We start from the raw sequence: 27,766 nt of genomic DNA, 5'->3' as shown, positions 1-27,766 counted from the left end.
ATGGATGTAAACAAGACTTTAGATCTATTTAGAGATTTATAAATGTTGATATATAAATTCAGTTAAATTCAAGAAAAATGATTTTGTGTGAGCCTAGAATAATATTTTTATAACAGAGGAAGTAGATAATATTTACAATCTGTTTTTTAATAAAGAGTATAGGCAGTATAATAATGGACCGTACCGTACACTTTCGCAACCATCGACTTCAATTTCTTCAGCGGCTCAGCGCGCACCAATCACAGTAACAAAATCGTTAAATTCCCGAGCCTCCGGGGGCCCTCGCCGGCTCAAAACCACACAATTCAACAACCGGGTGGACAAGCAATCAAGCAACACATTCATTTGCGTAGCAGACATCTACTCCTGTCTCGATTCACCTCTTGCTACTCAGTTCTGACACGGAACCGATCGAAAAAAACCCCACTGGCCAGCTTCCGATAAGAAATCCCCGAGCCACGCCAGTCCCCTAGGCCGTAGACCAGAGACCAGTAGACCACCATGGCGAACCGCAGCAAGCTCGTTGCCATCGCCCTGCCGCTCGTGGCAGCAGCAGCCTCGCTCGCCGTCGTGCTCCTCCTCCGCTCCACGTACTCACCGGAAGACGGGTACCTCGGGCGCGTGGGTACGCCGTGGGGCGGTACCGTCACGGTCCTCCCATTCAGCCCCACGGACATGCTGCCCCTCCTGCCGCGGGGCGTCGCCATGGCCGCGCTCCGGGCGCTCCGCGGCGTCTCGGACATCTTCCCGGTGTTCGTGGGCGCCGCGAAGGCCGGCGGGCCGGGCTCGGCGTCCAGCAGCGGGGGGATGGTGAGCTGGAAGGGGGCCTGCTTCTACGAGAACGAGGCGTGGCTGGTGTTCCACAACGAGACCGGGTCCAAGTACGGCGGCGGCACACTCCATCTCAAGGTACGGCCGCCTCCCCTCTCCCCAAATTTAGCACGATTTTGTAATTGCACTAGCAATTCGTCTTGTCTCTTGTCGGACGCAAACGTACTGTATGTGTAGTGTAGTGGCACGCTGATCAACTGCTAGTCACTCGAAGCTGCTCAGAAACAGCACAGTGCATTTCATTGCCGCAAATGAGGCCTTGTTTAGTTTGAGAAAAATTTTGGATTTCGCTACTGTAGCACTTTCGTTTGTTTGTGGCAAATATTATCCAATCATAGACTAACTAGGATCAAAAGATTCGTCTCGCGATTTACAGGTAACTGTGTAATTAGTTTTTGTTTTCGTCTATATTTAATGCTTCATGCATATGCCGTAAGATTCGATGTGACGGGGAATTTTGAAAAATTTTGGAAACTAAACAAGGTCTTGTCTTGACCTAGAGACTTATGTACACTTGGAGAAACGCAAACACGCGACTGTCGAGCAGTGCACGGACGGCGCGACATTGGCCGGTCCACCCTCTCTCCCACCAATGACGCCCACGCATCTATCCACGACTTAGAGTTAGGGTTCCGGTGAGATTATGAATTGGGGGTTTAGGGGAGGGGGTATGGGGTTGAGGCGGTCACGAACGGCGGTGGTGGCGGGAGAGACAATGGCGAGGGCGGGGCGGACAGTGCGAGGCAAGGCTGCGAAAGAAGGCGGTTAGGCGGGGCCGACAGTGAGAGCATTATGGTAGAGCTCGCCGGTGTCCTGTTCTTAGATTAGAGTGAATAGGATCGAGAAACGAGGATGGGTTGAGGGTGGCATGGCAAAGTGGCTCGCTGCTTGCCACCAGTGGTGGGGGCGGGGTCAGGAACAAGAACGAGGACGTGGTTGATGCAGCACCCTATGGTTAGGTTTAGGGGAGTGCAGGGCGGGAGAGATGGGTGCTGGAGGTGGGCGACGGAGACGGCAGAGTGACGGTGTCACGATGTTGAAGGTTTTAAAATCCACGTACTTTATATTTCTTCATTGTTATTTTATTTTTTTCTGTCTATATTCTTTCTTTTTCATTTCTTTTCAGTTTTTGTTTTTTCGATTTTATTTTATTTTCTATCCTTTCCTTATTCTTTTCTTGTTTTAATTTTACCTTTTATTTTCTTTTTCTTTGGTTTTATTTTTATTGTTCTTTCTTGCTTCTATTTGTTTTTCTTTTTTCTTTTCACATTTTTTATGTTTTCTTCATTCTTATTTTATATTTTATTTCCTTTTAATCTTATTTTTATCCTTATTTAAATTATTCATTAATTTTATTTTTTCTATGCACTTTTTATCATTTGTTAATTATGTTTATTTTTATATTTTTTTCTTAGTAATTTTATTTTTTTATTTTTGTTTTCTATATATATGTGGTATTTATTTAATATATATTTAGTGTTCTATGTTGTGTTATGTCATGTTTACGTAGAATATATGTGATATTCTATAATGTTTCTTACGGTGTTCACTTGGTATACATGTAATCTATAATAGATGTGATGTTCTATAATATATTTAATGATGTTCTATGATGTATTTAGTGATGTTAATGTTCTATAAATATATTTACGATATTTTAAAAGTAACCCTTTGAGATTATTTGAAATTTTTCTCTATTTTGTGTTTTTATTTTTTCTTATGCTTTTTACTCTAGATTTTTTTATTTTTTTTTATCTATGTCATGTATTTATGTACTTTTATACTTTTATGTATATTGTAATACCAGTTTCATAAACCTAAAACCAAAATACTATTCTTCTAAATCGATAACATATTTTTACAAAGACTGAACATTGTTTATTGAACCTAAAATATTGTTTCCACTTCATAAAAGAAAATATTTTATCTTTATAAGATAAATATTCATTAATAAAATTTTATCTAAATATATCCATGTGTGATTTTGTTTTGAAGGATTTGTTATAAGAAATTTAATGGTGCAATCAGAATTTAATTTATATCTCCGGTTTAAAAGTTATGACTTTTTTAAATTCGCTAAAACAATTTTGCATGCATGGTTGAGTGGGGCCTACGTTGATGGGATAGCCTATCATGGATAAAAGGGATGAGAGTTGTGGCTTCACCATGGATGTAGTAGATGAGTCCTTTTCATAATTTTTAGTTGTAGATATAATACTTTAGACTTCGTGATAGAGTATGCATTGTGAGTGCCCTTAGACTGTCTCCAACAAAGACAACCTAAACACAAGACCTATTTCATAGTATAGGTCACTTACAGTAAATGGATGCACACCCAAATCCTGCCTTTCTCCAACAGAGTCTGAGCCACCAAGCCCCAAATCTCACCGCACACACACATGAAGCACAGCGCCGCCGCCCTTGCCCCTCCCCACTGCCAACGCTACAGCGCCGCCGCCTTGCGCCTCCCCCACCGCGGACGTGTCTCCCTCTCTCCCTCTACTCCAACCTGGACTCTCGTCGGCCTCTGCTCTGCCTCTCTGGTCCACCACCGTCAAAGCCACCGATGCTGGCGAGATCTAGGCCACCCTCGCCGCCGCGGTCCGGCGAGATCGGCCAGCCCCGGCGGCGTGGACCGGCGAGCAGGGCGGGCGCGGACCGACGAGCAGGGCAGGTGCGGACCAGCGAGCGGGGGGACCTCCACCGAGATTTGCATCGTGGAGACGCTTATTTGCGTCGTGGCTGGCCTCGTACGCAAAATGCCTGTTGCGTTTGCGTCCTTTGTTGGAGCGTGTTCTGGGGATGCAAAACACTGTGAACGATGGATTTTGTGTTTGGGTTGCGCTTTGCCTTCCTTGTTGGAGACAGTCTTAGGCTGTCTCCGATAGGAGATCCAATTGGAAACCCAAACCCAAAATAGGTTTCCAACACAATATCTATAACCTCCAACAGAGTACCCATACAGAAGACTCATTTTTCATTTTGGGTATCAGGAGATGCATAACCTAAATTTGGGTATCCTCTCTCCTCGAGACCTAGAGAGTGTTGTTTTTTATGTCTTGTTGTTGGAGAAGACTAAAAATAGATATGGAACCTTTAACCTGTAGCGCTATCTAAAGGGGCAAATAAGTTTTGTATTTTGGGTCACGATTGTTGGAGATAGTGTGCCAAACAATTGTGTCAGTGACACCGACACGCACCGTGCCCGCGATGTAACTGTTTCTTCACCTTGCGTGTCTGCCTCAGTGACTTCTCTCATTGGGACACGTATATGCGTAGCCACAACAGGTTTTGGTTGGTTGTCGACGTGGATGAGAATTCCAAACCGTAATAACAACAGCTTGGCTCATGTTGTAGTGATCGCCCCTCGAGGCCTCTTGCTAGTTGGTCAACTTTTGCAGAATTAGAAATTTGTTTAAGCAACAGAAAATTAACTAAAACCACCTTGGAAACACACGCAAATTGCTGTTTGATCTCGGATTTGGAGTTTCTCTCGTCTCCAAACTCATTCGATGACTCCATCTTCATCTTCACGCCGCCCGCGCGCCCGGCGCCCGCAAGCTCCCCACCGCGAAATTAGGGGGACCGCAGTGCCTGAAGCCTAACCCAGTTCCTAACCGCCGCCATGATGACGTCTAGACTCAAGCTCCTCGCTCTTCCTATCCTGCTGGTCCTCCTCATCCTCTTCGCCGCCCGGCCCCGCGTCCTCCCGGAGGCGGTCCTCCGCGCCCCGGTCCTCCCGGGCGACCTCCTCCCGCTCCTGCCCTGGTCCGTGGCGCAGCCGCTGCTCCGCCGCCTCGCGCTGCGGGGCCCCGCCGACCTGCTCCCGGCCTTCGTCGGCGCCGCGCGCCCGCAGGCGCCCGACGACGCCCACCCGCTCGCGGAGTGGAAGGGCGCTTGCTTCTACGAGAACAGGGCATGGGTGGAGTTCCGCAACGGGACCGACGGGGGCCTCGGAGGCGGCATAGTCCATGTGGAGGTAAGCGGACGGTGGAGCTAGTGATGGGCCGTGGGCGAGGTCACCAGTTGATTCTGAGCTTGCGTTCATTTAAATAAACCTATCGCGTTAATTCCACGATGCTCCTGCAGTGCACTTTCAGTAAAATTCTGGCCTCAATTTTCTGCGTGGTTGTTTTCCTTTGCCTTAATGTTGCTCTAAAATCGACTATACTTTCCGTAGACATCCAAAGCACACAGCTGGACTTGCATAGATCTGTATGTATTTGCAACACCGTACAGAGTTACATGGGATTATTACTTTTTGGGGCGAGAGCACACTCTTGATTTCGAAGAATGGGAAAGCGAGGCCGAGTATGAATATGTAAGTATTCACTTCTGCCTTACTTTATATGATCAATATTTCTTCAACTTATACATCATCAATACAAAAATTCTTGTTTATTTAATCCATAGTTGATACAAATCTTCTACCCTGTTACCTGAAAATAGGTGAAACGTAATGGTGTGTCCATTTTCCTCATGCCATCTGGAACAATTGGGACACTTCGAGCACTTTGGGAGGTCTTCCCTCTGTTCACAAATACTGCATGGGGTGAGAATGCGAATCTTGCTTTTCTCAAGAAGCATATGGGTGCCACCTTTGAGGAACGACCGAAACCTTGGGTCTCAGAGTTAAATCCTGATGATATCCACTCTGGAGATTTCTTGGTTTTATCAAAGATTCGTGGGCGCTGGGGTGGTTTTGAAACACTGGAGAAGTGGGTTACTGGTGCTTATGCAGGCCATACTGCGGTTTGCCTTAGGGACTCTGATGGAAAGCTTTGGGTTGGGGAATCTGGTAATGAAAATGAACAGGTCTGGTACTTAGCCATCGTATCCACTTTTTTTTATTATTTTCTCGTTCTGTGTGATTATCAAATTAGAATGAATATTAACTCTCAATCATGTTAAATATCAGTGAATAAACATCAATACATCATGAAGATAATGTTGGATGATAAGTTTTGGTTATATTGATTAGCTTGTAACCCTTGGATTCAAAATGATGTTTAAACTGTCCCCTTTAATTTATGGTAAAAAAGGATGACAATATGCTTGCCAACAATTTCATGGAATGAACGAATTACTGGACAATATGAATTTTGTATTTGGACTATTTGGCTAGTATACACTCCAATGCTTTTCATAACATCTGTGTGCCTAACAAGAAAATATTTTCTGTTGTAGTCTTGATCTTAAATTCTAGATGTCCCCTAGACCTCCTAGGGGCTAGGGCGCTCGTCCGAAGCATGTTGTTTGTATGATTAAATTCTTCTATCTACCTTAATTACAATGATGCGCAAATCTTTTGCGTATTCGAGAAAAAAATTCTAAATTTGTATGGATAATGTTGTTTTCCCAAATCCTCTGAATGCGTCTCAGATATTTCCTTAACAGAACAGAAAATAAAACTTTAAAATAGGAAAGGAAAAACAAGGGATGCCACTGCCAAGTGCCAACCATAGCTGTTTCGTCTGGATGCAAATTATATGCTGTGGGAATACAACTTGGGCACGTTCCAGCATAGCTAGTTGTTTCATATTTCATTTTATTGCATTCAATAATCGAGTTCAACAGATATTCAGCATTATCTGACTAGGTGACTATTTAACTATAGCTTATAGAACATTGTGTACCAATGGCAATGGGTTACCTCCAGTGTAGTGCAATTTTTCTTTATGAGCTGGAGCAGTTTAAGTGTCCAAAATTAAGCTAACAAATGGCGGGATTGCAGGGAGAAGATGTTATTGCTATCCTGCCCTGGGAGGAATGGTGGGAGTTTGAAGTGACAAAGGATGACTCAAATCCTCAGATTGCACTGCTTCCATTGCATCCAGATTTGCGAGCAAAATTTAATGAGACAGCAGCTTGGATTTATGCAAAAAGCATGGATGGGAAGCCTTATGGGTACCACAATATGATATTTAGCTGGATTGATACCATCAGTGATAATTATCCACCACCATTAGATGCTCATGTGGTATGGTTCTACATGTACAGCTTTGAAGATCATTTTACTGCTAAACCTGGCTATATATGTGCTGTATATCTTGTCCTTTGTGTTACAGTAGCTTAGATGGTGTGTATTGCAAGTTCACCTGATTAATTTTCTACTCACTGCAATACTGTTCTGATTCTTAGATCCTGTATGGTTCAGCTTTTGCTGGCTTCTGGCAGCCAGAAGCTAAAACAAGCAGCCTAGCTGTTGCGCTGGCTTTTGAAAAGCTAGAAAACTGGCTTCTGAGGAAATAAACTAAAAACTGAAAAGCACGCTCAGAGGAGCTTTTCTGGCATTTGGTGTGCTGAGAAGCTAAAAGTTTATTACAAAAGTCAATAGCAAAAACCAACAGACAGAAAGCCAAAAACCCAAAAGCCAACTTTTGAGCCAGAACTGTAGCTCAAACAAACAAGCCCTTATGATAGATATATTAACATGCTAAACTTATGGTAGTAGTTTCTATTCCAGTTTTTCTTTTAAAATTTTAGGTTTCACCCTGCATTTTGTGAATGGTTTATTAGCTTTGTTACTGAAATCTTTATGAATGATCCACAGGTTGCTTCTGTTATGACTGTATGGACCAAGCTTCAACCAGAGTATGCTGGTAATATGTGGGAAGAAGCCCTTAACAAACGGCTTGGAACTAAGGTTTGGTTAAATTTGTTTGTTGGTATTTCTTCTAGGTGTTCTCCTGTAGATTCATAGACAATTTCAACCCTTGATTTCTGCATGGCATGATGGCTGATCTTATAGTTCCCTAACTTCTGAAAAGGTCCAAACAAGTGCCTCACCTTTGCTTTCATATCACTTGAGGTTTTAGACATAAGTTGAGTTGCTAGATAATTCAGGTGGCATGGCAGCTGAAAATAAACAAACAAATAGTCTGACTTGACTTGCACAAGGAGAATTCCAGCCTTAGCCTTTCGTGTGTTTAGCGGTCCAGTGCGAGCATTGTTTGCAGTCCCCTAGCACCTCACTCAAAATTCGAGTCTGTAATAGCTAGTTTAGCAGTTATAGATAGCACACGTGAGAGTGAAGAAGCAGCACCTCTTAAATGATTATGCTGCTGCACAGGTAGCAAAGAGCAGAGCAGCCAGTGACTAATTATTGCAGGTAAGTGACAGTTTGGTCGTCTCTTGGTTTCTACAGGCGCGTATGTAATTCTCTGTTTTCTGTTTTGGGTAGTGCGGTGTGTGTTGTACTTGGGGCTCCCCCCCCCCCCCCCCCCCTCTTTGGTTTCTTCTAAATATAATGAAGCCCAGTTCTCCTGCGTTTTCGAGAAAAAAAATCTGGTAGCATCAGCCAGACAAAATTCAGTTAGAACTGAAGTTCCATTCCAGCATGGAGAGGTCTAGCCAAAACACCTGCGTAGCTGGTAGCAGCAGCCAGACAAATTTCATTGTTAACCTTTTTCTGTTTGTTTTCTTGAGCGTTCAGTACTTTGTGCTGAAGATTTTGTTTATCTTACTCATACATGCCTCCCTCTGTAAGGTACTCAGTATTTGTAGATTACAACTTTGTGGCAATAAACAATAGTATAGCTGGATAGGTAATACCACAATTCAAGTTGGCCATCTTAGTAACCTCGGATATCCTGCACACTTGATCAGATACCTAGCCTTTTTAATCTGATACATAGAGGATCGAGACGCATGACACCTTTCATGTTTGCCATCCTGTAGAGGGTTTCTATAGAGCAGGTTGGGTTCTAGCTAAGTTCTTAAATAGAAGTATAGAACCTTTGCTAAGAATGGATGCTGTCATGGGCATAAAGAGGGGCGCCGTAGGGCGCAAGTGTCCTAGTTGGGCCTTAAGCCCATTAGTGTTAATTAGTGTCTCTCTTAGTTATTTGTCTATAGGAATAGTACCATATTGTCTAGGCACAAGAGGTGTTAGTCCTATGTACCTTTTATATTCAGCCCATGGGGCACAATAGAAAGCAAGCAATGAATTATGAAGAAACAATTCTAGTCTCCCTTATTCTCTTAAGCTCTTGGCAAAGCATAAGGCCTAGTTATCTATCCAAAATACCCAGCACGTTCATAACATCCCATCCTCATAACAGATGCAGATTTGAGTTTCCTGCTTAGTCCATTTTAGGACACTTTAGTTTGTACTGAAAATTTTAACTTAGTCAACTATGCTTATGTTCATGTGGCCTGCTTGTGTGAGCATAAGGGGCTTATAGGTAGAAATGCAAATGCCGTGCTGCTAGACATTTGTGTTCAGACTATGGGGTCAAGTACTCAAGTTGTATCTTGATTCCTTATTGTATGTATATACAACTGTCATCACTTATTGCTTAATATCTTCTGATATAACTATTTTGTAGTTTCACTCTTTGAGGCCTATTGACACTTTTATACTATGTTAATTATTCATGTATACAGAAATCTTGGATTCAACAATTTCATTTTATTGCGCTCTATGGTTATTTAGTTCTTTTGTTTGATTTTCAGGGTCTTCACCTTTCTGAAATCATAGTGGAATCAGAGAAACGTGGGATAACATTTGACAAGTTACTAACTGTTCCTGAGAATGATAGTTGGGTCTATGAAGATGGCCAGTCAGCATCTTGTATAGCTTTCGTCCTTATGATGTACAAGGAGGCTGGACTCTTTGACCCTATTACCAGCTCTGTTGAAGTTACCGAATTCACAGTGAGTGCTCCTGAATCCTTGTGTTCGAACCTATGCCCTTATATAGGTATCTTTGTCGGAGCAAAAGAATCTGGTGGGGACATCTGTTTCGTGAATGCATGTATCTCAATTCTCATTATCTAGCACAGTGGAACGCTGGCCTATCATTTTTTTAGGGAGAGAAGAGGAGGGTAGATTGGGAAGGCTTGCCTACAAGGCTACAAGTCTTGTGCATTTGAGTTTCTGACAATTGATGCTTATACAGAATCCATTGACAGAGTCTTGTCTTTCTCAAATCTATTTCTCTCATATTTTGCAGATAAAAGATGCTTACACCCTCAACTTTTTTGAGGACAACGCCACCCGACTTCCGGAATGGTGCAACAAGGATGACGACGTGAAGCTCCCCTTCTGCCAAATCAAGGGCAGGTACCGGATGGAGCTGCCTGGATTCAACACCATGGAACCCTATGCCCACATGAACGAAAGATGTCCATCCCTGCCTCCAGATTACAATAGGACTAAGGGTTGCTAGTGTTAACCACAGATATGCGGTGTGCTTTTTATTCACGCTGCCTTATAGCCATTGCTTCAGCTGTACATAATACTAGTATTAGTATAATAGTACTGTGGGTATGTACTGCTTGTCCTTGAGACGCACGTATGGATTGTGGGTAACTTATGTGAGACTTCCTCGAATAAGGAAGACCATAGTCACACAAATGTACAGTAACCATGCCTGTTCCCTTTACCCGAGTTTATACTTGTGTAAGAGGGGAAAAAAGTATGTGCATCTTTGAAGTTTGGACTGAAAGCTGATTACATGATCTCCCTGCTTCCTCTGATGGCGAATTTACTTGAGTGTGACTATATATGTGAAAGTAAGCAACCTGAGGATCTGTGCGTATGGCCTGAGTCCAGGGAACAGGAATCAACTCGAGTATCAAAAATCAAAATTGATGAATGACATCTGTCTCTGCTACCAAGTTCTCTCTGCAGCAGCAATTTACCGTGGGAAGCTTGCGCTGATCAGAACGTAAGGTATGCTCAACCTCCAGAGCACAGAGCCGTTTCTCCTTCCTATTGGACTTCAGGTCGATTAAGTTTGGCGGGTGAGATGAGACCGTAGGAAACACGTAGGCATGCCAATATGAAGAGCCGTTGTTGATCTAGCAAGGTCTCAACAAGAAGAAATGGGAAGCCCATCCCGACACGGGTCTCCCCGACGCACCGCCAGCCGATCTGCCTCCTCGCCGTCCCCTAAGCGGAAACGTTTTTGCGGCTTGGGATGCTTATAAGTAAATGGATTCCTAAAAAGCCAAATTTTTTTTTTCAAGATTTCTTATCATATCGAATCTTACGATATAGAATATTAAATATAAATAAAAAATAATTAATTATACAACTTGTCTATAATTTGAGAGACGAATTTTTGAACCACTCCCTCCGTCCACAAATAAATGCACGTCTTACTTTTCGAGGAGTCAAACTTTTAAAGTTTAAATAGAAATATATCAAATAATATTAATATTTATATCTACAAATAAGTATATTATGAAAGTATATTTCACGCTCAATCTAATGATACATATTACATATAATAAATATTAATATATTTTTATGTATATTTGGTAAAACTTAAAAATATTTGACTCCTCTAAAACGAGATGTGCATTTATTTGTAGACAGAGGGACTAGTTATTTCATGATTAGATAATAATTACCATATACAAACGAAAGTACTACTAAAAAGTTTTTACAAGGAAACTAAGGTCTTGTTTAGTTCTAATTTTTTTTTTGACACTGTAGCATTTTCGTTTTATTTGATAAATAATGTTTAATCATTGACTAACTAGGCTTAAAAGATTTGTCTTACAAATTATAGGCAAATTGTGTAATTAGTTATTATTTTTATCTATATTTAATGCTTTATACATGTGTCACAAATTTTAATGTGACAAAGAATCAAATTTTTTTTACAAAATTTCTTGTAACAAAAACCTACCAGACAAGAACTAGAACCGTAGGAAGGCAAAGGGTAACTAGCACCGCCGCTCTCCAAAGTTCGATCGAGCGCCGCCACCTCGCCCATCTGTTTCCGACGCCGCAGCACCCCGCACCCGCCTCGCGTAGATGGATATGGTGTTGACCAAGCCGAGGGACAGGCGCGTGCGCCCAGCGCGACTGAGGCTGCCGATGCGCCTCCGCTGCGACGCCTGCAGTCTGCATCTTGACAAGGGCACCATATTCGTCGCGTTCAAGGAGGACCTCACCGAAGGCGAGAGGCACATCGGCGCCATCAAGATCTTCCGCTTCTACTTCAAGGCCTTGATTAGTTCCAATTTTTTTTTTAAAAAATAGAAATAGTAGCACTTTCGTTTGTATTTGTCGTTTGTATTTGACAAATATTGTCCTATCATGAACTAACTAGGCTCAAAAGATTCGTCTCGTCAATTCCGACCAAACTGTGCAATTAATTTTTATTTTCATCTATATTTCATACTTCATGAATCTGACGAGTACAAGATGCAATACATCTCACTATAACTTTTGGTATGCATCTAGATATACTAATTTGGAACAGAGGGAGTCCATACAGATGCAATACATCTCACCGATACTTGGACTGGCACAAGCGCCATTCCTGTTCTAACAATGTACCAATCCACCATAAACTAGCACAGATACCTGGATTTGCATTTCCAAGCCTTAACACAAATGGCAAAGGAAATCACATCCATGATAGACATAGGCATGACCCAAGATTCGCTCAGGGTAACACTGTACGTGCTTTGTCAAATAACACTTTAGTCATGACAACACACGCAACAGCTTGGACGGCAACATGTCAAATAGGAGAGCAGAGAGGTTGATATTCCTCATCAAGATAAATATTTGGATGGTAACTTGAGCTTAAAATAGTACGATAACTTCAAAAATATTCAACATTCAACACAACAGTAAGATTGACTGAGCCATGATTGAAATAAACTTGATATATAATAGCAAAACCAAGTCAACGTCGACAAGATGCAAAACATCCCTCATGTGTTGGTTGCCCTGGTGTATATCTGCTGGCTGGAATGAACAGAGACCATCCTTATGAGCCCCCTTGCCATCAGATCCTTAATGGCCCTCCGTGCCAAGGATCCATTAATCTATGGATCAAAAGAGACAAAACTTTACTTTATTCATAAGCTGATTTATAATGGGATCAATTGAATATACAGCACAAGTTGCTAAGTGGATAGTTCAACAAATAGCAAGCAACAAGTAGGAGAGACATATGCTAGATGATGCACCAAATGCAAACTCAACTGAGACATTTTCAAACACCAAGGAAATAGCTCCGAGGAATGGAACCCTTCTCGTATGGAGAACAGTAACTCTAACTTCTGCATACAATCCTAAGACTGCGATTAATGGTAAAAAAAAGCTGTATTGCACCCAACCACATGAGAAACTACAATGAACATCCGTGTACCAGGACTGCAAATGAGGTCTTGCAAATGGTAAGTAGAGACATGTGAGTGAATAATTCATCTGCAACACAATTCATGTCTCTATAAACTAATGTAGTAATTACCAAAACACAAATGTGATTATGTATAAAATCATCGAGCTTTACACAGAATACAGACATATTGGACACTCCAAACTGATCTTATATATACCCTAATCCCAAGTGACTGGACTGGTTGCAAACCATTTTATAAAAACCATTATAAACAATTTAACCAATGCAATTTAGCCACAAAAACTGAAATGAAGACAGGATAAGCAAATGCTACCTGGCAGGCCACAAACAAGCATGCTGCTTTCCTACAATCGTATCCAAATAGCTAAACAAGTTCTACAGCCCACGTCAAAATAAGCATGATGAATTGTTTCGAGGGACACAGAAATTTAATCTATACAAAACATATGGATCACAGACCTGTATGATGCAAGTCTAAACCCATCTATGTAAACATAAGAGACAGAAACTGACTCTCCAATTCTACAGGAGACTACAGTGTGTATCGCTAGCCATTCACTGTACTATCGTATCATCTGGGAACCATCCAATTTCATTTACCACATGCTAAACATACAGGCTCTATCGTCAGGAAGGCAGTAAGGTAGAAAGCAGGAATTCCATCCATGTGAAGCTGTGAATACGATGTAACATTACCCTGAGACGCTCGGAGAGGACGGATGGGGTGATCTGCTTGTACTTGGGCACCTCGGAGACCAACTTGTCGTAGGTGGCCTGGTCGAAGAGCACCGAGTTGTTGACCTTCTCCTTCTGCTTACCCTTGCTCCACTTCTTCTTCTTCTGCTTCCCGCCTCCGGACTTGGCCGGCTTGGACGACGGCGGCGGGGCCTTCTCCTTCTTCGGGGCCTGAGAGAACAACCAAAACAGTCAGCAACAGACGGTCGGGCCGCGGGTGCGTGGAGAGGAGAGGAGAGGAGAGACGCACCATGGCGGAGGCGTGAGGCGAGCGACGGAGGGGAGGGCGCGGCGGCGGCGAATATGCGATGCGTGTCAAGGCGAGCAGCAGGTATATTTTAGCTGTAGGGTTTTGAGCTGGTGATGCGTGCTCTCCGCCGTCTGATCCGATCGGAGGGCTGGAACTGCATTTTCGGGGATGCATATACACTTGTTTATGCAAACCACTGCAGCACGCGAAACGCAACTTTTTATTATTAGGGTGTGTTTAGTTTCCATATAATACAAAATACAAAACGCAAACTATTTTAGAATGATAAAATAGAAAATACTAAAATAAATATTATATTTAGTTTTATCTAAAATGTAGAATTCATTGTTTTTATTAAAGTCTCTTAGGTTTTTAAAGTTTTTTAATCCAAAGAAAATAGAGTCATCTTTTTGCTAAAAATTTTACATATAAAAAAATATCAGCCGATAGATCTTCATCGGACACTTTAGCCACAACCACGTTCTAGCGTTTCCGAGCTTTTGCCCCGAGCACGATGAAACAACGTCTCCCAGATGTGAAATTTTTTTGAATTTCGCCACTGTAGCACTTTCGTTTGTTTATGGTAAATATTATCTAATCATAGACTAACTAAAGTTAAAAGATTCGTCTCGCGATTTACTGTGTGATTTGTTTTTATTTTTGTCTATATTTAGTGCTTCATGCATAGGAAGCAATATTCGATGTGCCGCAGTCATCGCGCCGCCCAACCTCGCCTCCAGCGCCACCCGACGAACCCGCGTGGCATGCCGCCCTCCCCAATCATCAGTGGCGTCCTTCTGATAGATCTACAGGATCTACTAGCAATAGAAACAACAGGGATTCGAGATACAAAAGTGACATGGACACTAACATAAATATATATGTACACTAGATCTATTACAAGGGAGTAGAAACATGTAGATCTAGAGTATAGGGTTTCGACCGTAAGTGGCGGAAGCAGATCCGGTGGCGTCCATGGCGAGGGTGTCGAGGTTGTGGCGATGTAGATCACGGCGGCCTTCGGGCCTCCAGCGGCACTGCCCGATGACGGTGGGGAAAGAGTAGAACGGAGGCGGCGCGGTGGTGCTTCCCGACGCCACTGCGCGAGCCGATCGGATGACCTAGGGTTTTTCGAGTGGGGTTGTGTGCACGGCAAACTTAGGTTAGTGTGCCTGCGGCCTCCACTCCTGTATTTATAGCGCAGCACGTCAGGAGCCCACCAACCATAGATCGGTTGGGCGTCCCCGATCAGAGCGCGATTCCAAGGGAAAAAGGCCCCAGCCGTTGGGCTGGGTCTGAGATCAACCTAACACCTTCCTCCCGCGCCCCTCCGCCCTCCCCTGCAACGCCTCGCTCCCTCCCACGACCCAAAGCCGCGCCACGGTCGCCCCCGCCCTGCCCCTCTCCGCCCCGCGCGAACGCCGCGTCGCCGGCACCGCCACGCCCGCCCCAACACGGCCGCTGCAGCCACGCCCTTCGCCCTCACCGTCGGCCCCACCCTCGACGAAAGCTAGTGTTCACGAGCCTCTGCGCAGCCACGACGATGGGGTCCTCGGTCCTCCCATCTGAACCTCCGCTCAGCAGCAGCCCCACAACCAAGCCAAAGGGAACTGCGGCAACGGCATCCCGTCCACCTGCACCTGCGTCCACTGCCTCGGCAGCACCAGCCGCCACCTCCCACGCTGGACTGAAGGTTGACAACGATAGCTCACACTCAGGTGTTTGACGAGGTAAATAGCACATCCTTGCCTCCCATGTATATGCCATGAATCAATGCTTGTCTGGGCAATATTGCTCACTCTGTGTGTGTGTGTGTGTGTGTTTTTTTTGGGGGGGGGGGGGGGGGGGGGGGGGGGAGGGGGGGGGGGCAATATGCAGTACCGCTTCTAGCCAGTCCTCTGACATACTCGCTGTGATGCATGTGCGTGTATCATGAATGGTTAATCTGTGGATATCTGAAACAGACTAATCTTGCTGCAACTGTGGAATAGTGTCTACCAATGTTGCAGAATGTCTTTGTTGCAGTTTACGATTTAGATAATTGTCTAATATAAGCTTGGCATATTTTGGTTTTACTTAGAAAGCTGTACAAACTTGTTCCAAAGTTGGTTTATTAAAATTGCAGGTAATTAAGTTGATATTAGTCATCGCTCCATCGAGCTAATCCACCGTCACTCCATGAGGGTATGTTGCTCTTCATTGCTGTGGAGCAATATATGTTTGAGGGAGATGAGGATAGGTGAGACGTGTTTTCTGTGATATTACCTCATATCCTTGACATGTTGAACGCTACCTAAGACAATTATCCAAGTGTATTTAACTAAATTTCTTTAAATGTCTTACACTTTTCATGCTTCTGTATAGATGGAATAATTTAAGATGCATTCTATACAATTTGTTCTAAGATCCTGTCCAAACATGTGACAAAAAAAATCCTGCTAGAGCTATCATTTTCGTAACCTATGACAAAAAAATATGGCCTGACATATTATCTCTGAAATATCAGATTTGACTTGGAAAAAGTAAACATGCAAAGTATGTGTTACCTTACCTTAAGATAAACTTGGTAGACAAAATCATCGTAGCTTGAACTTACATTCTCTGTCATGTTAAAAACTACGTATTTATAAGGGAGTGCATAAGGAAGTTCCTTTACTGCCTCTTCAAATATTTCAATTGCAAGGGTATGTTGTTTGATTAAATGGCTAAAGGCATCAACTCTCATTTCTTTTACTCACTTTTCTTGGAGTCCAATTTTCCATCAGAGTCTTCGGCTAACGGTCGTCTATATTATATTTGCCACAATAGATGCTCTGTAGTATAAACAATGTCAATTTCTTTCTAAACACTAATCAAGCAAACAATAGCTATATCTATGATTAAAGTGGGCAACTAGATATCATCCATCACCCATTGATATCTATGACTTCTGATATGATGTCTAATGAAGTGTGGCTTCTCTATGGTGCTTATCTGTATTAGATAGTAGTTAATTCAATCCATCTTCATATACTGTTTTTTGATCTGAAAATGTAAGGCTATTAGATTTCTTGTAAATTACATCCACGTGGGAAAGTTATCCTATAGCTAATCTATTTTTTTTACAAGATCCAACCTTCTATACCAAGCTACCAGCTCACCTGCAAGCATATTATTTTGTACTGAAAATTTTAACTTTTTCAACTATGCTCATGTGGCCTGCTTGTGTGCGCATAAGGGGCTTATAGGTAGAAATGCAAATGCCATTATGTGCAAGACATTTGTGTTCAGACTATGGGGTCAAGTACTCAAGTTGTATCTAGATTTCTTCTTGTATGTATACGATTGTTATCACTTATTGCTTAATATCTTCTGATATAACTATTTTGTAGTTTCACTCTTTGAGGCCTATTGACACTTTTATACTGTGTTAATTATTCATGTATACAGAAATCTTGGATTCAACAATTTCATTTTATTGCCCTCTATGGTTATTTTCTTTTGTTTTATTTTCAGGGTCTTGACCTTGCTGAAATCATAGTAGAATCAGATAAACGTGGGATAACATTTGACAAGTTACTAACCGTCCTTATGATGTACAAGGAGGCTGGACTCTTTGACCCTATTTCCAGCTCTGTTGAAGTTACCGAATTCACAGTAAGCGCTCTTGAATCCTTGTGTTCGAGTCTATGTCCTTATATAGGTTCCTTTGTCAGTTCAAAAGTCATGGTTGAAATTAGTGTTCGCTGGTTCGCCGGTCTGAAAAGCCATGACTGAAATTAGTGTTAGCTGATTTGCTGTGAGAGAAAGACACTGCTGGCTGGCAGAAAAAGTACGACTGATAAGACAAAAATGGGGACATGTTTCGTGAGTGCATGCATCTATCTCATTATCTAGTGCACAGTGGAACGCTGGCCTACCATTTTTTTAGGGAGAAAAGAGGGTGGATTGGGAAGGCTTGCCTGCAAGTCTTGTACATTTGAGTTTCTGACAATAGAGGCTTATACAAAAGCTATTTGGCAGAGTCTTATTCTCAAATCTATTTCTCCCATATGGCCATATTTTGCAGATAAAAGATGCTTACACCCCCAACTTTTTTAGGACAACTCCACCGACTTCCGGAGTGGTGCAACAAGGATGACGATGTGAAGCTCTCCTTTTGCCAAATCAAGGGCATGTACTGAATGGAGCTGCCTTAACCCTATGCCCACATGAACGAAAAATGTCCGTCCCTGCCTCCAGATTACAATAGGACTAAAGTTTGCTAGTGTTAACCAGATATGCGGTGTGCTTTTTATCCACGCTGCCTTGTAGCTATTGCTTCAGCTGTACATAATACTACTATGATATATTAGTACTGTGGGTATGTACTGCTTGTCTTTGAGATGCACGTATGGAATGTATAGGTAACTTATGTGAGACTTGCTCGAATAAGGAAGATCATAATCACACAAATGTACAGTATGCCTAATCTTTTCACCCGCGTTTACTTGTGTAACAGAAGAAAAAAAGGTAAACTGTATGTGCACCTTTGAAGTTTGGACTGAAAGCTAGTAATGTGAAAGTAAGCAACCTGAGGATCTGTGTGTATGGCCCGAGTCCACGGAATAGGAATCAACCAGAGTATCAAAAATCAAATTTGATGAATGACATCTGTCTCTGCTACCAAGTTCTCTCTGCAGCAGCAGTTTACCGTGGGAAGCTTGTGCTGATCAGAAAGTAAATGTTGCTCAACCTTCAGAGCGCAGAGCCATGATCTTGTTATCATTTCCACGCGACCATGCTTCACCAACGCAAGTCGTAGTTTGATCTAGCAAGGTCTCAACTCTCAACGACAGGGATCGGAGTGGAGAAACGAGAAGCCCATCCCGATAAGACATGGGGCTCCCCGACGCACCGCCAGCAGATCTCCCCTTCCCTGGCCTCCTCGTCGTCGCCCATGTGGAAACGTTTTTGCGGCTTGGGATGCTGATCAGCAGGAGTGTTCCTTGGTGCTTTAACGCCTGTGCAACTTATGGAGGAAGGCATCCGTAGTAGTAGTAGTGTAGGACAACTGTAGGAAGGCAAGGGAAGCTGGGGCTGTTCAAGAATTGTCCCCCTATAAAGACATGTTTGGTTGGCGCTAGTAAAGTTTAACTCCCGTTAAATCGAATGTTTGGACACATACATGAAATAGTAAATATAAATTATTTACGAAACTAAAAACACAGCTAGAGAGTAATTTGCGAGACGAATTTTTTGAGCCTACTTAGTCCATGATTGGACGCTAATTACTAAATAAGACGAAAATACTATAGTACCGGTTAAACTTTAATACCCCGACCAAACACCCTAAGTATGGCGAGAAAGATGAGTTTCTAAAAGAAGATTCAATCGAATGCTGACGCCACCTCGCTCATCTGTTTCTGACGCCGCAACCCCTCACGTCAACATGGTGTTGACCAAGCTAAGGGACCGGCCCGCATGACTGAGGGTGTCGATGTGCCTCCGCTGCAACGCCGCCTGAGGTCTCCATCTTGACAAGGGCATCATGTTCGTCGCGTTTAAGGAGGACCTCACCGAGGGCGAGAGGCACATCGGCGCCGTCAAGTTCTTCCGCTTCTACTTCAAATGCATCCACTACTTTGTAGAGATAGCTGTCAAGACTAACCTAGAGAACTTCGACTACATGGTCGAGGCCGATGCCATCCACGAACGGAGTATAGTTACTGAACATTTACACTCCTCTATAAATCCTTGAGATTTTGTCTTTCTAAATTCGGTCCAAAAGAGCTGCTTCCTCCGTCCATATAACTGGTAAGTGATAAGCATATTTTGACTAATGTTAGATTTCAAATTCTCTTACAATACATTTCAGTTCTTAAAGCATTGAGAGATGTCTTGCTAACCCAAAATTTATGACCTAAACTTTCATAAATTGACTGGTTATTGATCGAAATCTGTAAAATTTGTTTTTCCCCTCCATATCTAAAATACACCTATAATTCCAAGATGGAGAAAGTATTATTCAATTGATCAGGAACTCTAACCGTGTGTTTGGTTGGAGAGCGGGGCGAGCCGGGTCGGAGCGAACCCATTCCCGTGGCTGTTTGGTTGGAGGATGGAAGGGTTGGGTTGGCTCCAGAGTGGAATATTCCTCTCAGATGCGGGTTGGACTCGTCCGTCAAAATCTGGCGGACGGAGCCGCTCCAACCGGGTCGATGTTCACCAAACACTGAATTCCTTCAACCAAACACTGAACGGAGCCGCTCCGTCCCCAATCCTTCAACCAAACACTTGGGTATGTCCCTAAATCCAAATACAACCAAACACTCTTTTGGGTTGGCTCCGTCTCCAAAAACTGGGTTGGATCCAACCCAACCCACCCAACCCCAACCAAGAGCATCCATGCATGTTTTCTAAAAACACTCACCTCATCTCCTTTACTTTTATAAGACCTCGTTCAATTAATTCCCTTCCCAAGAGGATTGGATAGTATCCTCTTGATTGGACTTGTAAGAGATTTAATACCACTCAACTGCCTTCAATCTCCTCCAATCCCTACCAAAGCAAGCATTTTTAGATAGTCGATGAATAGCTCGGTAGATTGATAACTTCATAGCATTAGACCAATCTCAATAGAGTTTCATTCATATTAATTAATAAAGAGAGAGATCATAATAGTTTTATAGGAGTAAGAGTTTTATAGGGATAAAACTCTTCTACACTGTTTTTAAAATATAAATATATTGAAAACTGAATCATAAAACTTTCACTGAGTATGACCTTACAAGTGAAAATAGACTATTAATTTTGCACAAGTATAGTCTAAGACTTCACTCCATTTCAACGTACTCTCTCCGTCCAAAAAAAAGTCGCTTTTTGAGAAGTCAAATAGTTTAAGACTTTAACAAAATTTATATTAAAATATACTAACATTAATGATAAAAAAGTACTCGCTCTATCCTTTCAACTCCTAGAATCCATATCAGTCAAATGTTTTTAAGTTTGACCAATTTTATAAAAAAGAGCATCAATATCTATGACATAAAATAAATGTTTTATAAAAATATATTTTATAATAAATCTAATGGTGTTTATTTTTACTATAAATCTTAGTGTGTTTTTTTTAAGAAATTCGATTAAAATTTTAAAAGTTTGACTTTGGACAACTCGAGTTGAAGCTTTTAGTGACATAGAAGAGTATCATTAGATTAATTATAGAATATATTTTCATACTAAATTTATTTAGACACATAATATTAATACTATTTACTATAAATTTGATCAAACTTTATTCTAAATTTATTTAGAAACATAAATACTAATATTACTTATTATAAATTTAGTTAAATTTGGGTCAACACTGGCACGTATCTCATAATTGCATTCTTTGAATTCTTTGAAGAACGGAGAGAGTATATATTAGACTTTCATCTCCTTTTAAGTTAGATAGGTCTCATAGCAGGCACATACCAACATGACCTTAATTAATGGTGTAATCTAAAAACATTCAGCAAATTTCTTAGGTCAGTGCTAATATTCAATTAGCTACATTTAGTATTTTTTTAAAAAAAAATAAGTCATATAACATATGTCCTTCACACATGTTAACATTATCCCTTAGTTCTAAAATTTTAAATAGTTATGGTTTTTCAAAGCAACATAATTTTGCTATATATCCATATAACATAATTTTTGCTATACATCTAGATATCTTGATATACAATATATTTAGATACATAGCAACAACTTATAATTTGGAACAAAGTACAAGATGCAATACAACTCAATGTAACGTTTGTTATTGCATCTAGATATACTAATTTGAAAGCAAGTCCATACAGATGCGATGCATCTCCCCGATACTTGGACTGGCACAAGCGCCATTCCCATTCTGCCGATATACCAATCTACCGTAAACTAGCACATACCTGGATTAGCATTTCCAAGCCTTTAACACAAATGGCAAAGGAAATTACATCCATGATAGGCATAGGCATGACAAAAAATTTGCTACGGGTAACACTGCAAGTGCTTTGTCAAGGCATGACCCAAAATTTGCTACGGGTAACACTGCAAGTGCTTTGTCAAACAACTCTGAACTCATGACAACATATCCAACAGCTTGGATGGCACCATGTCAAACAGGAGAGCAGAGATAGATTTATGTTCCTCATCAAGATAAATTTTGGATGGCAACATGAGCTTAAAATAGCACAATAATTTTAAACATATTCAACATGACAGTAAGATTGACTGAGCCATGATTGAAATAAACTTGATATATAATAGCAACACCAAGTCGTCTAGACTAGATAACATCGACAAGATGCAAAACATCCCTCATGTGTTGGTTGCCCTGGTGTATATCTGCTGGCTGGAATGAACAGCGATCATCCTTATGAGCCCCCTTGCCATCAGATCCTTAATGGCCCTCCGTGCCAAGGATCCATTGATCTGTGGAACAAAATGAGAAAAAACTTTGCTTTAGTCATAAGCTGATTTAATGAGATAAATTGAATATACAGCACAAGATGCTAAGCAGGTAGTTCAACAAATAGCAAGCAACAAGTAGGAGAAACAAATACTAGATAATGCACCAAATGCAAACTCAACTGCGAAATTTGCAAACACAAAGGAAATAGCTCTGAGGAATGGAACCCTTCTAGTGTGGAGAACAGTAACTTCTGCATACAATCCTAAGAATGTGATTAGTGGTAAAAGGTTGTATTGCACTCAACCACATAAGAGACTACAGTGAACATCCGTGTACCAGGACTGGAAATGAGGTTTTAGTTTTTACATTACAAATGGTAAGTACAGACATGTGAATGAATCATTCGTCTGCAACTCTATAAGCTAGTGAAGTAATAACAAACACGAAATGTGATTTTGTATAAAATCATCAAGCCTTACAAAGAATACAGATATATTGGACACTCCAAACTGATCTTATATCCCAAGTGACTGCACTGGTCGCAAAACAGTTTATAAACAATCTAACCAATGCAATTAGCCACATAAATTGAAAGGAAGAAAGGATAAGCAAAGGCTACCTGACAGGCCACAAACAAGTAAGCTGCTTTCCTACAATCGTATCCAAACAGCTGAACAAGGTCTACAGCCCTCGTCAAATTAAGCACGACGAATTGTTTTGAGCGACACAGAAAATCTATCTATGCAAAACATACGGACTAGAGACCTGTTTGATGCAAATCTAAACCCATCTACGTAAAACATAAGAGAAAGAAATTGACGCGCTAATTCTACAGGAAACTACAATATCATTTGGGGAATCATGCCGAGTTCATTCACCAGATGCTTAACAAACAGGCCACAACTACAATGTTGAGGTCCTATCGTCAGGAAGGCAGTAAGGTACACAGCAGGAATCGATACAAGTTCCATCCATGTGAAGCCGTGAAGGCGATGTACATTACCCTGAGACGCTCGGAGAGCACGGACGGGGTGATCTGCTTGTACTTGGGAACCTCGGAGAGCAACTTGTCGTAGGTGGCCTGGTCGAAGAGCACCGCGTTGTTGACCTTCTCCTTCTGCTTACCCTTGCTCCACTTCTTCTTCTTCTGCTTCCCGCCTCCGGACTTAGCCGGCTTGGACGACGGCGGCGGGGCCTTATCCTTCTTCGGGGCCTGAGAGAACAACCGAAACGGTCAGCAATAGACGGTCGGGCCGCGGATGCGTGGTGAGGAGAGGAAAGAGATGCACCATGGCGGAGGAGTGAGGCGAGCGACGGAGAGGAGGGCGGCGGCGGCGGGAGGCGATGCGTGTCGGGCGAGCAGAAGGTTTTTATAGCGAGCAGGCTCTAGGGTTTTGAGGTGCTGATGCGTGGCTCTCCACCGTCTGATCCGATCGGAGGGTTGGAACTGCATTTTCGGGGATGCATATACTCGTTTACGCCCCCATGTCTGCAAAAATTGAAGCACCACCCCTACCACTACAGCACGCTCTACGCATACATGCAGAGTACTCCATGTTTTATCTATTTATTACATAACACTCCCTAAGAAGGACTGTACTAGTGCACATGCAAAAATTTTAGGAGGGTCAAAATTAAAAGGTAGCACAGCCTGGCGTTGTTATTCCAGTTCCAAGGTCCAAGGCGTCCAGAAGCCGCTCCCAGCAACTCATTTCTTTCTTCGAGAGAGGGCAAATCGGCAAGGGGAGCGCAGCGGAGCGCAAGGGAGCGGGTGACGTCATCGTCCTCCAGGGTTTCTCGATCGGCGGCGATGGCGACCAGGGCGGCGGCGAGGTTCCTGCAGCGCAGGCTCCTGTCTTCCGGCGGCAAGGTCCTCAGCGAGGAGGAGAAGGCCGCCGAGAACGTGTACATCAAGGTCCAGATTTCTCCCCTATCTCTTGCCCTTCCTTCCTTGCTCTGTTGTGGTACCTGCTAGAGCCTTCGGTTCCTGATCGAGACGCGATTGTGGGTATGTTGACCGATGATGCGATTTTAGGACTCGCCTCTAGTTCCGGAAGTGTTGGAGCGGAGTTGCGATGTGTTATTTCTGTGTGACCGCGTGCTTGTGGTGACCTTCGCGCGTGTTGGGACATAGAGAATGGAGTTTTTCCCTAGGATTCCTTGTTGCAGTGTGGTTTAAGGAAAAAGGATTGTGCTGGTGACGTATGGTGTGAACAGTAGCTTGCTGTTGAAATTGGAGTGGTCCTGTTGCAGTGTCGATATATGTGGTCAAATTGTTGATTATCTACCTCTGCCTTGCTTCTGTTCTTTCTTAATACGGTTTTGGTTGAGATGCATGCTACTTAATTATGTGATGTGATGCCTGAGATTGTGCATCTTTTAGTTTCTGGAACGAGTTCATGAATAATTGTTGCTGCTGAGTATGGTTCCATGTAGGGACACAAGGTGGTTGGTCCATGAACTCACATATTGGCTATTTAAGTGTCTACCTGTTGTAACCCCCTTAAAATTGGCTATATGCAACTCACTTGCCTCCCTACTGACATCCTAGGACTCACTGCTTATACTTAGTTTGAAAGTGTGGTTTTTATATGAGCTATTTTGCATTCATTTTATTGAGGTTAAGGCCTCATCTTTCTTACACTACTGTTAGGGAACAGCACTAGTTGGGTGATAGAATCACAGCTTATGATAGCTTGAGAAATCCATACATGCTAATTTTCTGTTTTGTTGTTGCGTATCTGGTTATTTTCCTGTTGCTAAACTATGTTCAATGATGCATAATTGTGCTACTAAACTGATGCATAAATATGTTGTGATGATGTTATCTGCATAAGCATATGTGCTTGTATCATGGATATGAATGCTGTGACAGTAGCAGGTTTTGACTTTTAGCCGTCAAAATTATACTGATGCTCTGCTAAATGTAATGCATGAAATACTTGAGTTTTGATGTGTCCTGTCCACCATCTATACAAGCCTGGGGCCCATGGTGGTATCCGCAAGTGTTGTGGCTTGAGCAATTTTTTGAGGTTGCCTTCTTTTGCTGCAGAATGTGGTTTAAAACTTGCTGTTCATTAGTGAAATTGTATAGTATCCTGCACAACTGAGCCAGTAACACATCAATTTATGTCTGACCATACTTTTGGTCCTGTTGGTCTGCATCTGTTTGAGATGTAGATTTATTTGTTTTTGCAGTCTTGACTGAGTGTGGGTTATTTTTTGTTCTGATCATAAGCTCCTGTTACTGTCAGATTGTTGTGGGCTCATTGAAAAGTATATAAGTTTTTGTTTTGTTTTGTTTTTTTGTTTTTTGGTATATGATGATTTCATTGGATGACAGTTTTGCTGTCTTCTTACAAAGCATCCATCACCATTTTCAATAAACTAGTGCATAAATATCTTGTGACCCACAACATTTTTTTTCTGGAATCATGAATGTGAATGTTGTTTGTGTTGCAGGTTTTCACTTGTAAACCTTAAACCATAGATTTTGAGAGTTATGCTATCCACGTAAGCCTGTTATAATTGGATTTTGATGCCATCTGTTTATTTTAGCCTTTCTTAATTAATTTAAAATTAATACTGCTGTGGAAACTTGTGCTACTTGTGAATACTTCATTTGGATAAGCTTTTTTGTTGCCTCTTTTGAAGTAGAAATTCTTTAGGTAACTTTTTCAGTTTATTTCTGACTCTTTGAATATGTGCTGCCATTATTCTCTTGATGCCACGATAATGACATGCCATTTGCCTTCTGATTTTACTGCAGAAAATGGAACAAGAGAAGCTGGAGAAGCTCGCACGCAAGGTTTGCAAATACACAATATCTCTATTCTCTAAGCATTGAATTGGGCAGCATCCATTTATGTTCGATCCAGTGTTGTCGTAAACGGACTACGACTGTGTAGTCCATTTACACACCATTTAAACACTATATGCTGACTAGCCATGTCCATTTAATCAGCTGTTTATCCCATTTAGTTGACTGTGTAGGCTGAAAAAAGGCTAAACGATAGACGCCCAACTATTTACCATTTAGTGTTCTGGTGAACATTGGTTCAATCAGAATCTTCTGCTTTGTTGATGCCGTGTGTTTTACTAATTCTTACTTGGAATCATGAACGCTTTACTGGTGTATGTCTTTGGTTATATGTATGTTTGCCCTTGTTGAGTAGGAGTTATGTGTATTTGTTTTGTTGCTGGAGATATGAAATCGTAAAACTATCTGTCACTCTTACACAAGATGTAACATTGATTCCAGGGACCCAGTTCAGGACAGCAAGCTTCATCAACCACAGGCTCTGCAGCAAATGATGTGAAGGTTGGCGCTGGGCCAACAGAGTCAGCGTCTGCAAGTGTGTCATCCGACAAGAACAGGAACTACGCTGTCCTGGCAGGCACAGTTGCTGCCCTGAGTGGTCTGGGTTGGTATCTATTGTCAAAGCCTAAGAAGTCGGAGGAGGTTGTGGACTGAAGAGGGGCTTGTGAATGCAAACTGCGGATGGTCCTTATTCACCTTGGTTTACTTTCTGCGCATAGACTGCACCTTCTGGAAATAATTGTTGAAATGTACTCTGCACTACTTCTGTTTTGAGGCCAGTTTCATCACCGAACCTTGAAATACACTCGAGACGTTCAGTAGTAGCCCTCGCTTGACAGATTGCAATGTTGAGTGATGCTTGTAATGCTGCCTACATTGTTTGCTGGAGAGGTTTTTGGGTACTGATGTTTTGAATGTAAACTTGTTGCCACTGGCCTGGCGTAGTGCATCCTATGATAATGAGGCTCTGTTTAGTTCCCTGTCTAAAATTTTTTTATCCATCCCATCGAATCTTTGGACACATGCATGGAATATTAAATGTACATAAAAAAATAAACTAATTATACAGTTTGGTTGAAAATCGCAAGACGAATCTTTTAAGTCTAGTTACTCTATGATTAGCCTTAAGTGCTACAGTAACTTACATGTGCTAATGATAGATTAATTATACTTAATAGATTTGTCTTGCAATTTTCTGACGAGCTATGTAATTTGTTTTTTTATTAGTTTCTAAAAACCTCTCCCGACATTCTTCCAACACATCCGATGTGACACCCAAAAAATTTTCATCTCCAATCTAAACAGCGCCTGAGAATGACCTGTTACACGCGTTCCTAATCCCATATGCCTTCGCCGCAGCGGCTGTGTATTTTCCCAAGCATTTCTATAAGCATGCAATGGCTATATAATTAGGCGAGAGCACTTTTTAGCACATACTCTAAATATGACATCTTACTGAACAAAGTGAAGAACCAGCTGATGACAAGGTACGGTAACAAGGAAAAGAAATGTTGGGATGTAAGTGTCTTGTACTCCTGGTTGTCCAAAGATTAGGCTCAAGGTGCGCTTAATTGGAATGGGCAAATACATGTTTTGCAATGCCTGTTGGCTATTAGA

At 42.0% G+C, this 27,766-nt stretch overlaps 4 protein-coding genes and 1 long non-coding RNA gene across 8 annotated transcripts; 3 read left to right on the top strand and 2 right to left on the bottom strand.

Moving 5' to 3' along the window:
• Positions 312–10,310, top strand: LOC110433817. 2 transcript variants are annotated; one of them, XM_021456506.1, is made up of 7 exons: positions 312–909; positions 5,012–5,152; positions 5,281–5,646; positions 6,566–6,811; positions 7,385–7,477; positions 9,289–9,489; positions 9,788–10,310. In XM_021456506.1, exons 1-7 carry the CDS (start codon positions 502–504, stop codon positions 10,001–10,003), a joined length of 1,671 nt encoding a protein of 556 aa, XP_021312181.1. In that variant the 5' UTR covers positions 312–501; the 3' UTR covers positions 10,004–10,310. The 2 variants fall into 2 exon arrangements, with proteins under 2 accessions (XP_021312181.1, XP_021312182.1); XM_021456507.1 differs by lacking the exon at positions 312–909 and adding an exon at positions 4,207–4,810 and having other exon boundaries at positions 9,788–10,298.
• On the bottom strand, positions 12,322–14,111 carry LOC8082384 (40S ribosomal protein S25-2). Its single transcript, XM_002456426.2, has 3 exons — positions 13,932–14,111; positions 13,643–13,852; positions 12,322–12,626 (listed from the first exon to the last, which is right to left on the bottom strand). Exons 1-3 carry the CDS (start codon positions 14,103–14,105, stop codon positions 12,513–12,515), a joined length of 498 nt encoding a protein of 165 aa, XP_002456471.2. The 5' UTR covers positions 14,106–14,111; the 3' UTR covers positions 12,322–12,512.
• LOC8054735 lies at positions 15,160–18,446 on the top strand. Of its 3 annotated transcripts, XR_002451219.1 has the most exons (4): positions 15,160–15,661; positions 16,057–16,170; positions 17,427–17,567; positions 17,980–18,446. It is a non-coding gene; the product is annotated as an uncharacterized LOC8054735 (long non-coding RNA). The 3 variants fall into 3 exon arrangements; XR_002451220.1 differs by lacking the exon at positions 16,057–16,170 and having other exon boundaries at positions 15,238–15,661; XR_002451218.1 differs by having other exon boundaries at positions 15,238–15,661; positions 16,057–17,567.
• Positions 22,025–23,777, bottom strand: LOC8082383 (40S ribosomal protein S25-4). Its single transcript, XM_002456425.2, has 3 exons — positions 23,619–23,777; positions 23,333–23,542; positions 22,025–22,349 (listed from the first exon to the last, which is right to left on the bottom strand). The coding sequence occupies exons 1-3, from the start codon at positions 23,619–23,621 to the stop codon at positions 22,236–22,238; spliced, it is 327 nt and encodes a 108-aa protein (XP_002456470.1). The 5' UTR covers positions 23,622–23,777; the 3' UTR covers positions 22,025–22,235.
• On the top strand, positions 23,964–27,138 carry LOC8054734 (uncharacterized protein At2g27730, mitochondrial). The gene is made up of 3 exons (XM_002458579.2): positions 23,964–24,244; positions 26,099–26,137; positions 26,591–27,138. Exons 1-3 carry the CDS (start codon positions 24,140–24,142, stop codon positions 26,801–26,803), a joined length of 357 nt encoding a protein of 118 aa, XP_002458624.1. The 5' UTR covers positions 23,964–24,139; the 3' UTR covers positions 26,804–27,138.

This window comes from Sorghum bicolor, chromosome 3 (genome assembly GCF_000003195.3).
Source record: "Sorghum bicolor cultivar BTx623 chromosome 3, Sorghum_bicolor_NCBIv3, whole genome shotgun sequence".
In the NCBI taxonomy this organism is placed as follows: Eukaryota; Viridiplantae; Streptophyta; class Magnoliopsida; order Poales; family Poaceae; genus Sorghum; species Sorghum bicolor.
This window is presented reverse-complemented; position numbering and strand designations above follow the sequence as displayed.

Coding starts and splice junctions, on each gene's coding strand:
- LOC110433817 (XM_021456506.1), top strand. CDS start 502: ATGGCGAACCGCAGCAAGCTCGTTGCCATCGCCCTGCCGCTCGTGGCA. Junction 6,812..7,384: donor CACCATTAGATGCTCATGTG/GTATGGTTCTAC, acceptor AATGATCCACAG/GTTGCTTCTGTTATGACTGT. Junction 9,490..9,787: donor TTGAAGTTACCGAATTCACA/GTGAGTGCTCCT, acceptor CATATTTTGCAG/ATAAAAGATGCTTACACCCT.
- LOC8082384 (XM_002456426.2), bottom strand. CDS start 14,105: ATGCATCCCCGAAAATGCAGTTCCAGCCCTCCGATCGGATCAGACGGC. Junction 13,853..13,931: donor CGCCTCACGCCTCCGCCATG/GTGCGTCTCTCC, acceptor TTGTTCTCTCAG/GCCCCGAAGAAGGAGAAGGC. Junction 12,627..13,642: donor TCCTCTCCGAGCGTCTCAGG/GTAATGTTACAT, acceptor TTTGATCCATAG/ATTAATGGATCCTTGGCACG.
- LOC8082383 (XM_002456425.2), bottom strand. Junction 22,350..23,332: donor TGCTCTCCGAGCGTCTCAGG/GTAATGTACATC, acceptor TTTGTTCCACAG/ATCAATGGATCCTTGGCACG.
- LOC8054734 (XM_002458579.2), top strand. CDS start 24,140: ATGGCGACCAGGGCGGCGGCGAGGTTCCTGCAGCGCAGGCTCCTGTCT. Junction 24,245..26,098: donor CCGAGAACGTGTACATCAAG/GTCCAGATTTCT, acceptor ATTTTACTGCAG/AAAATGGAACAAGAGAAGCT. Junction 26,138..26,590: donor TGGAGAAGCTCGCACGCAAG/GTTTGCAAATAC, acceptor CATTGATTCCAG/GGACCCAGTTCAGGACAGCA.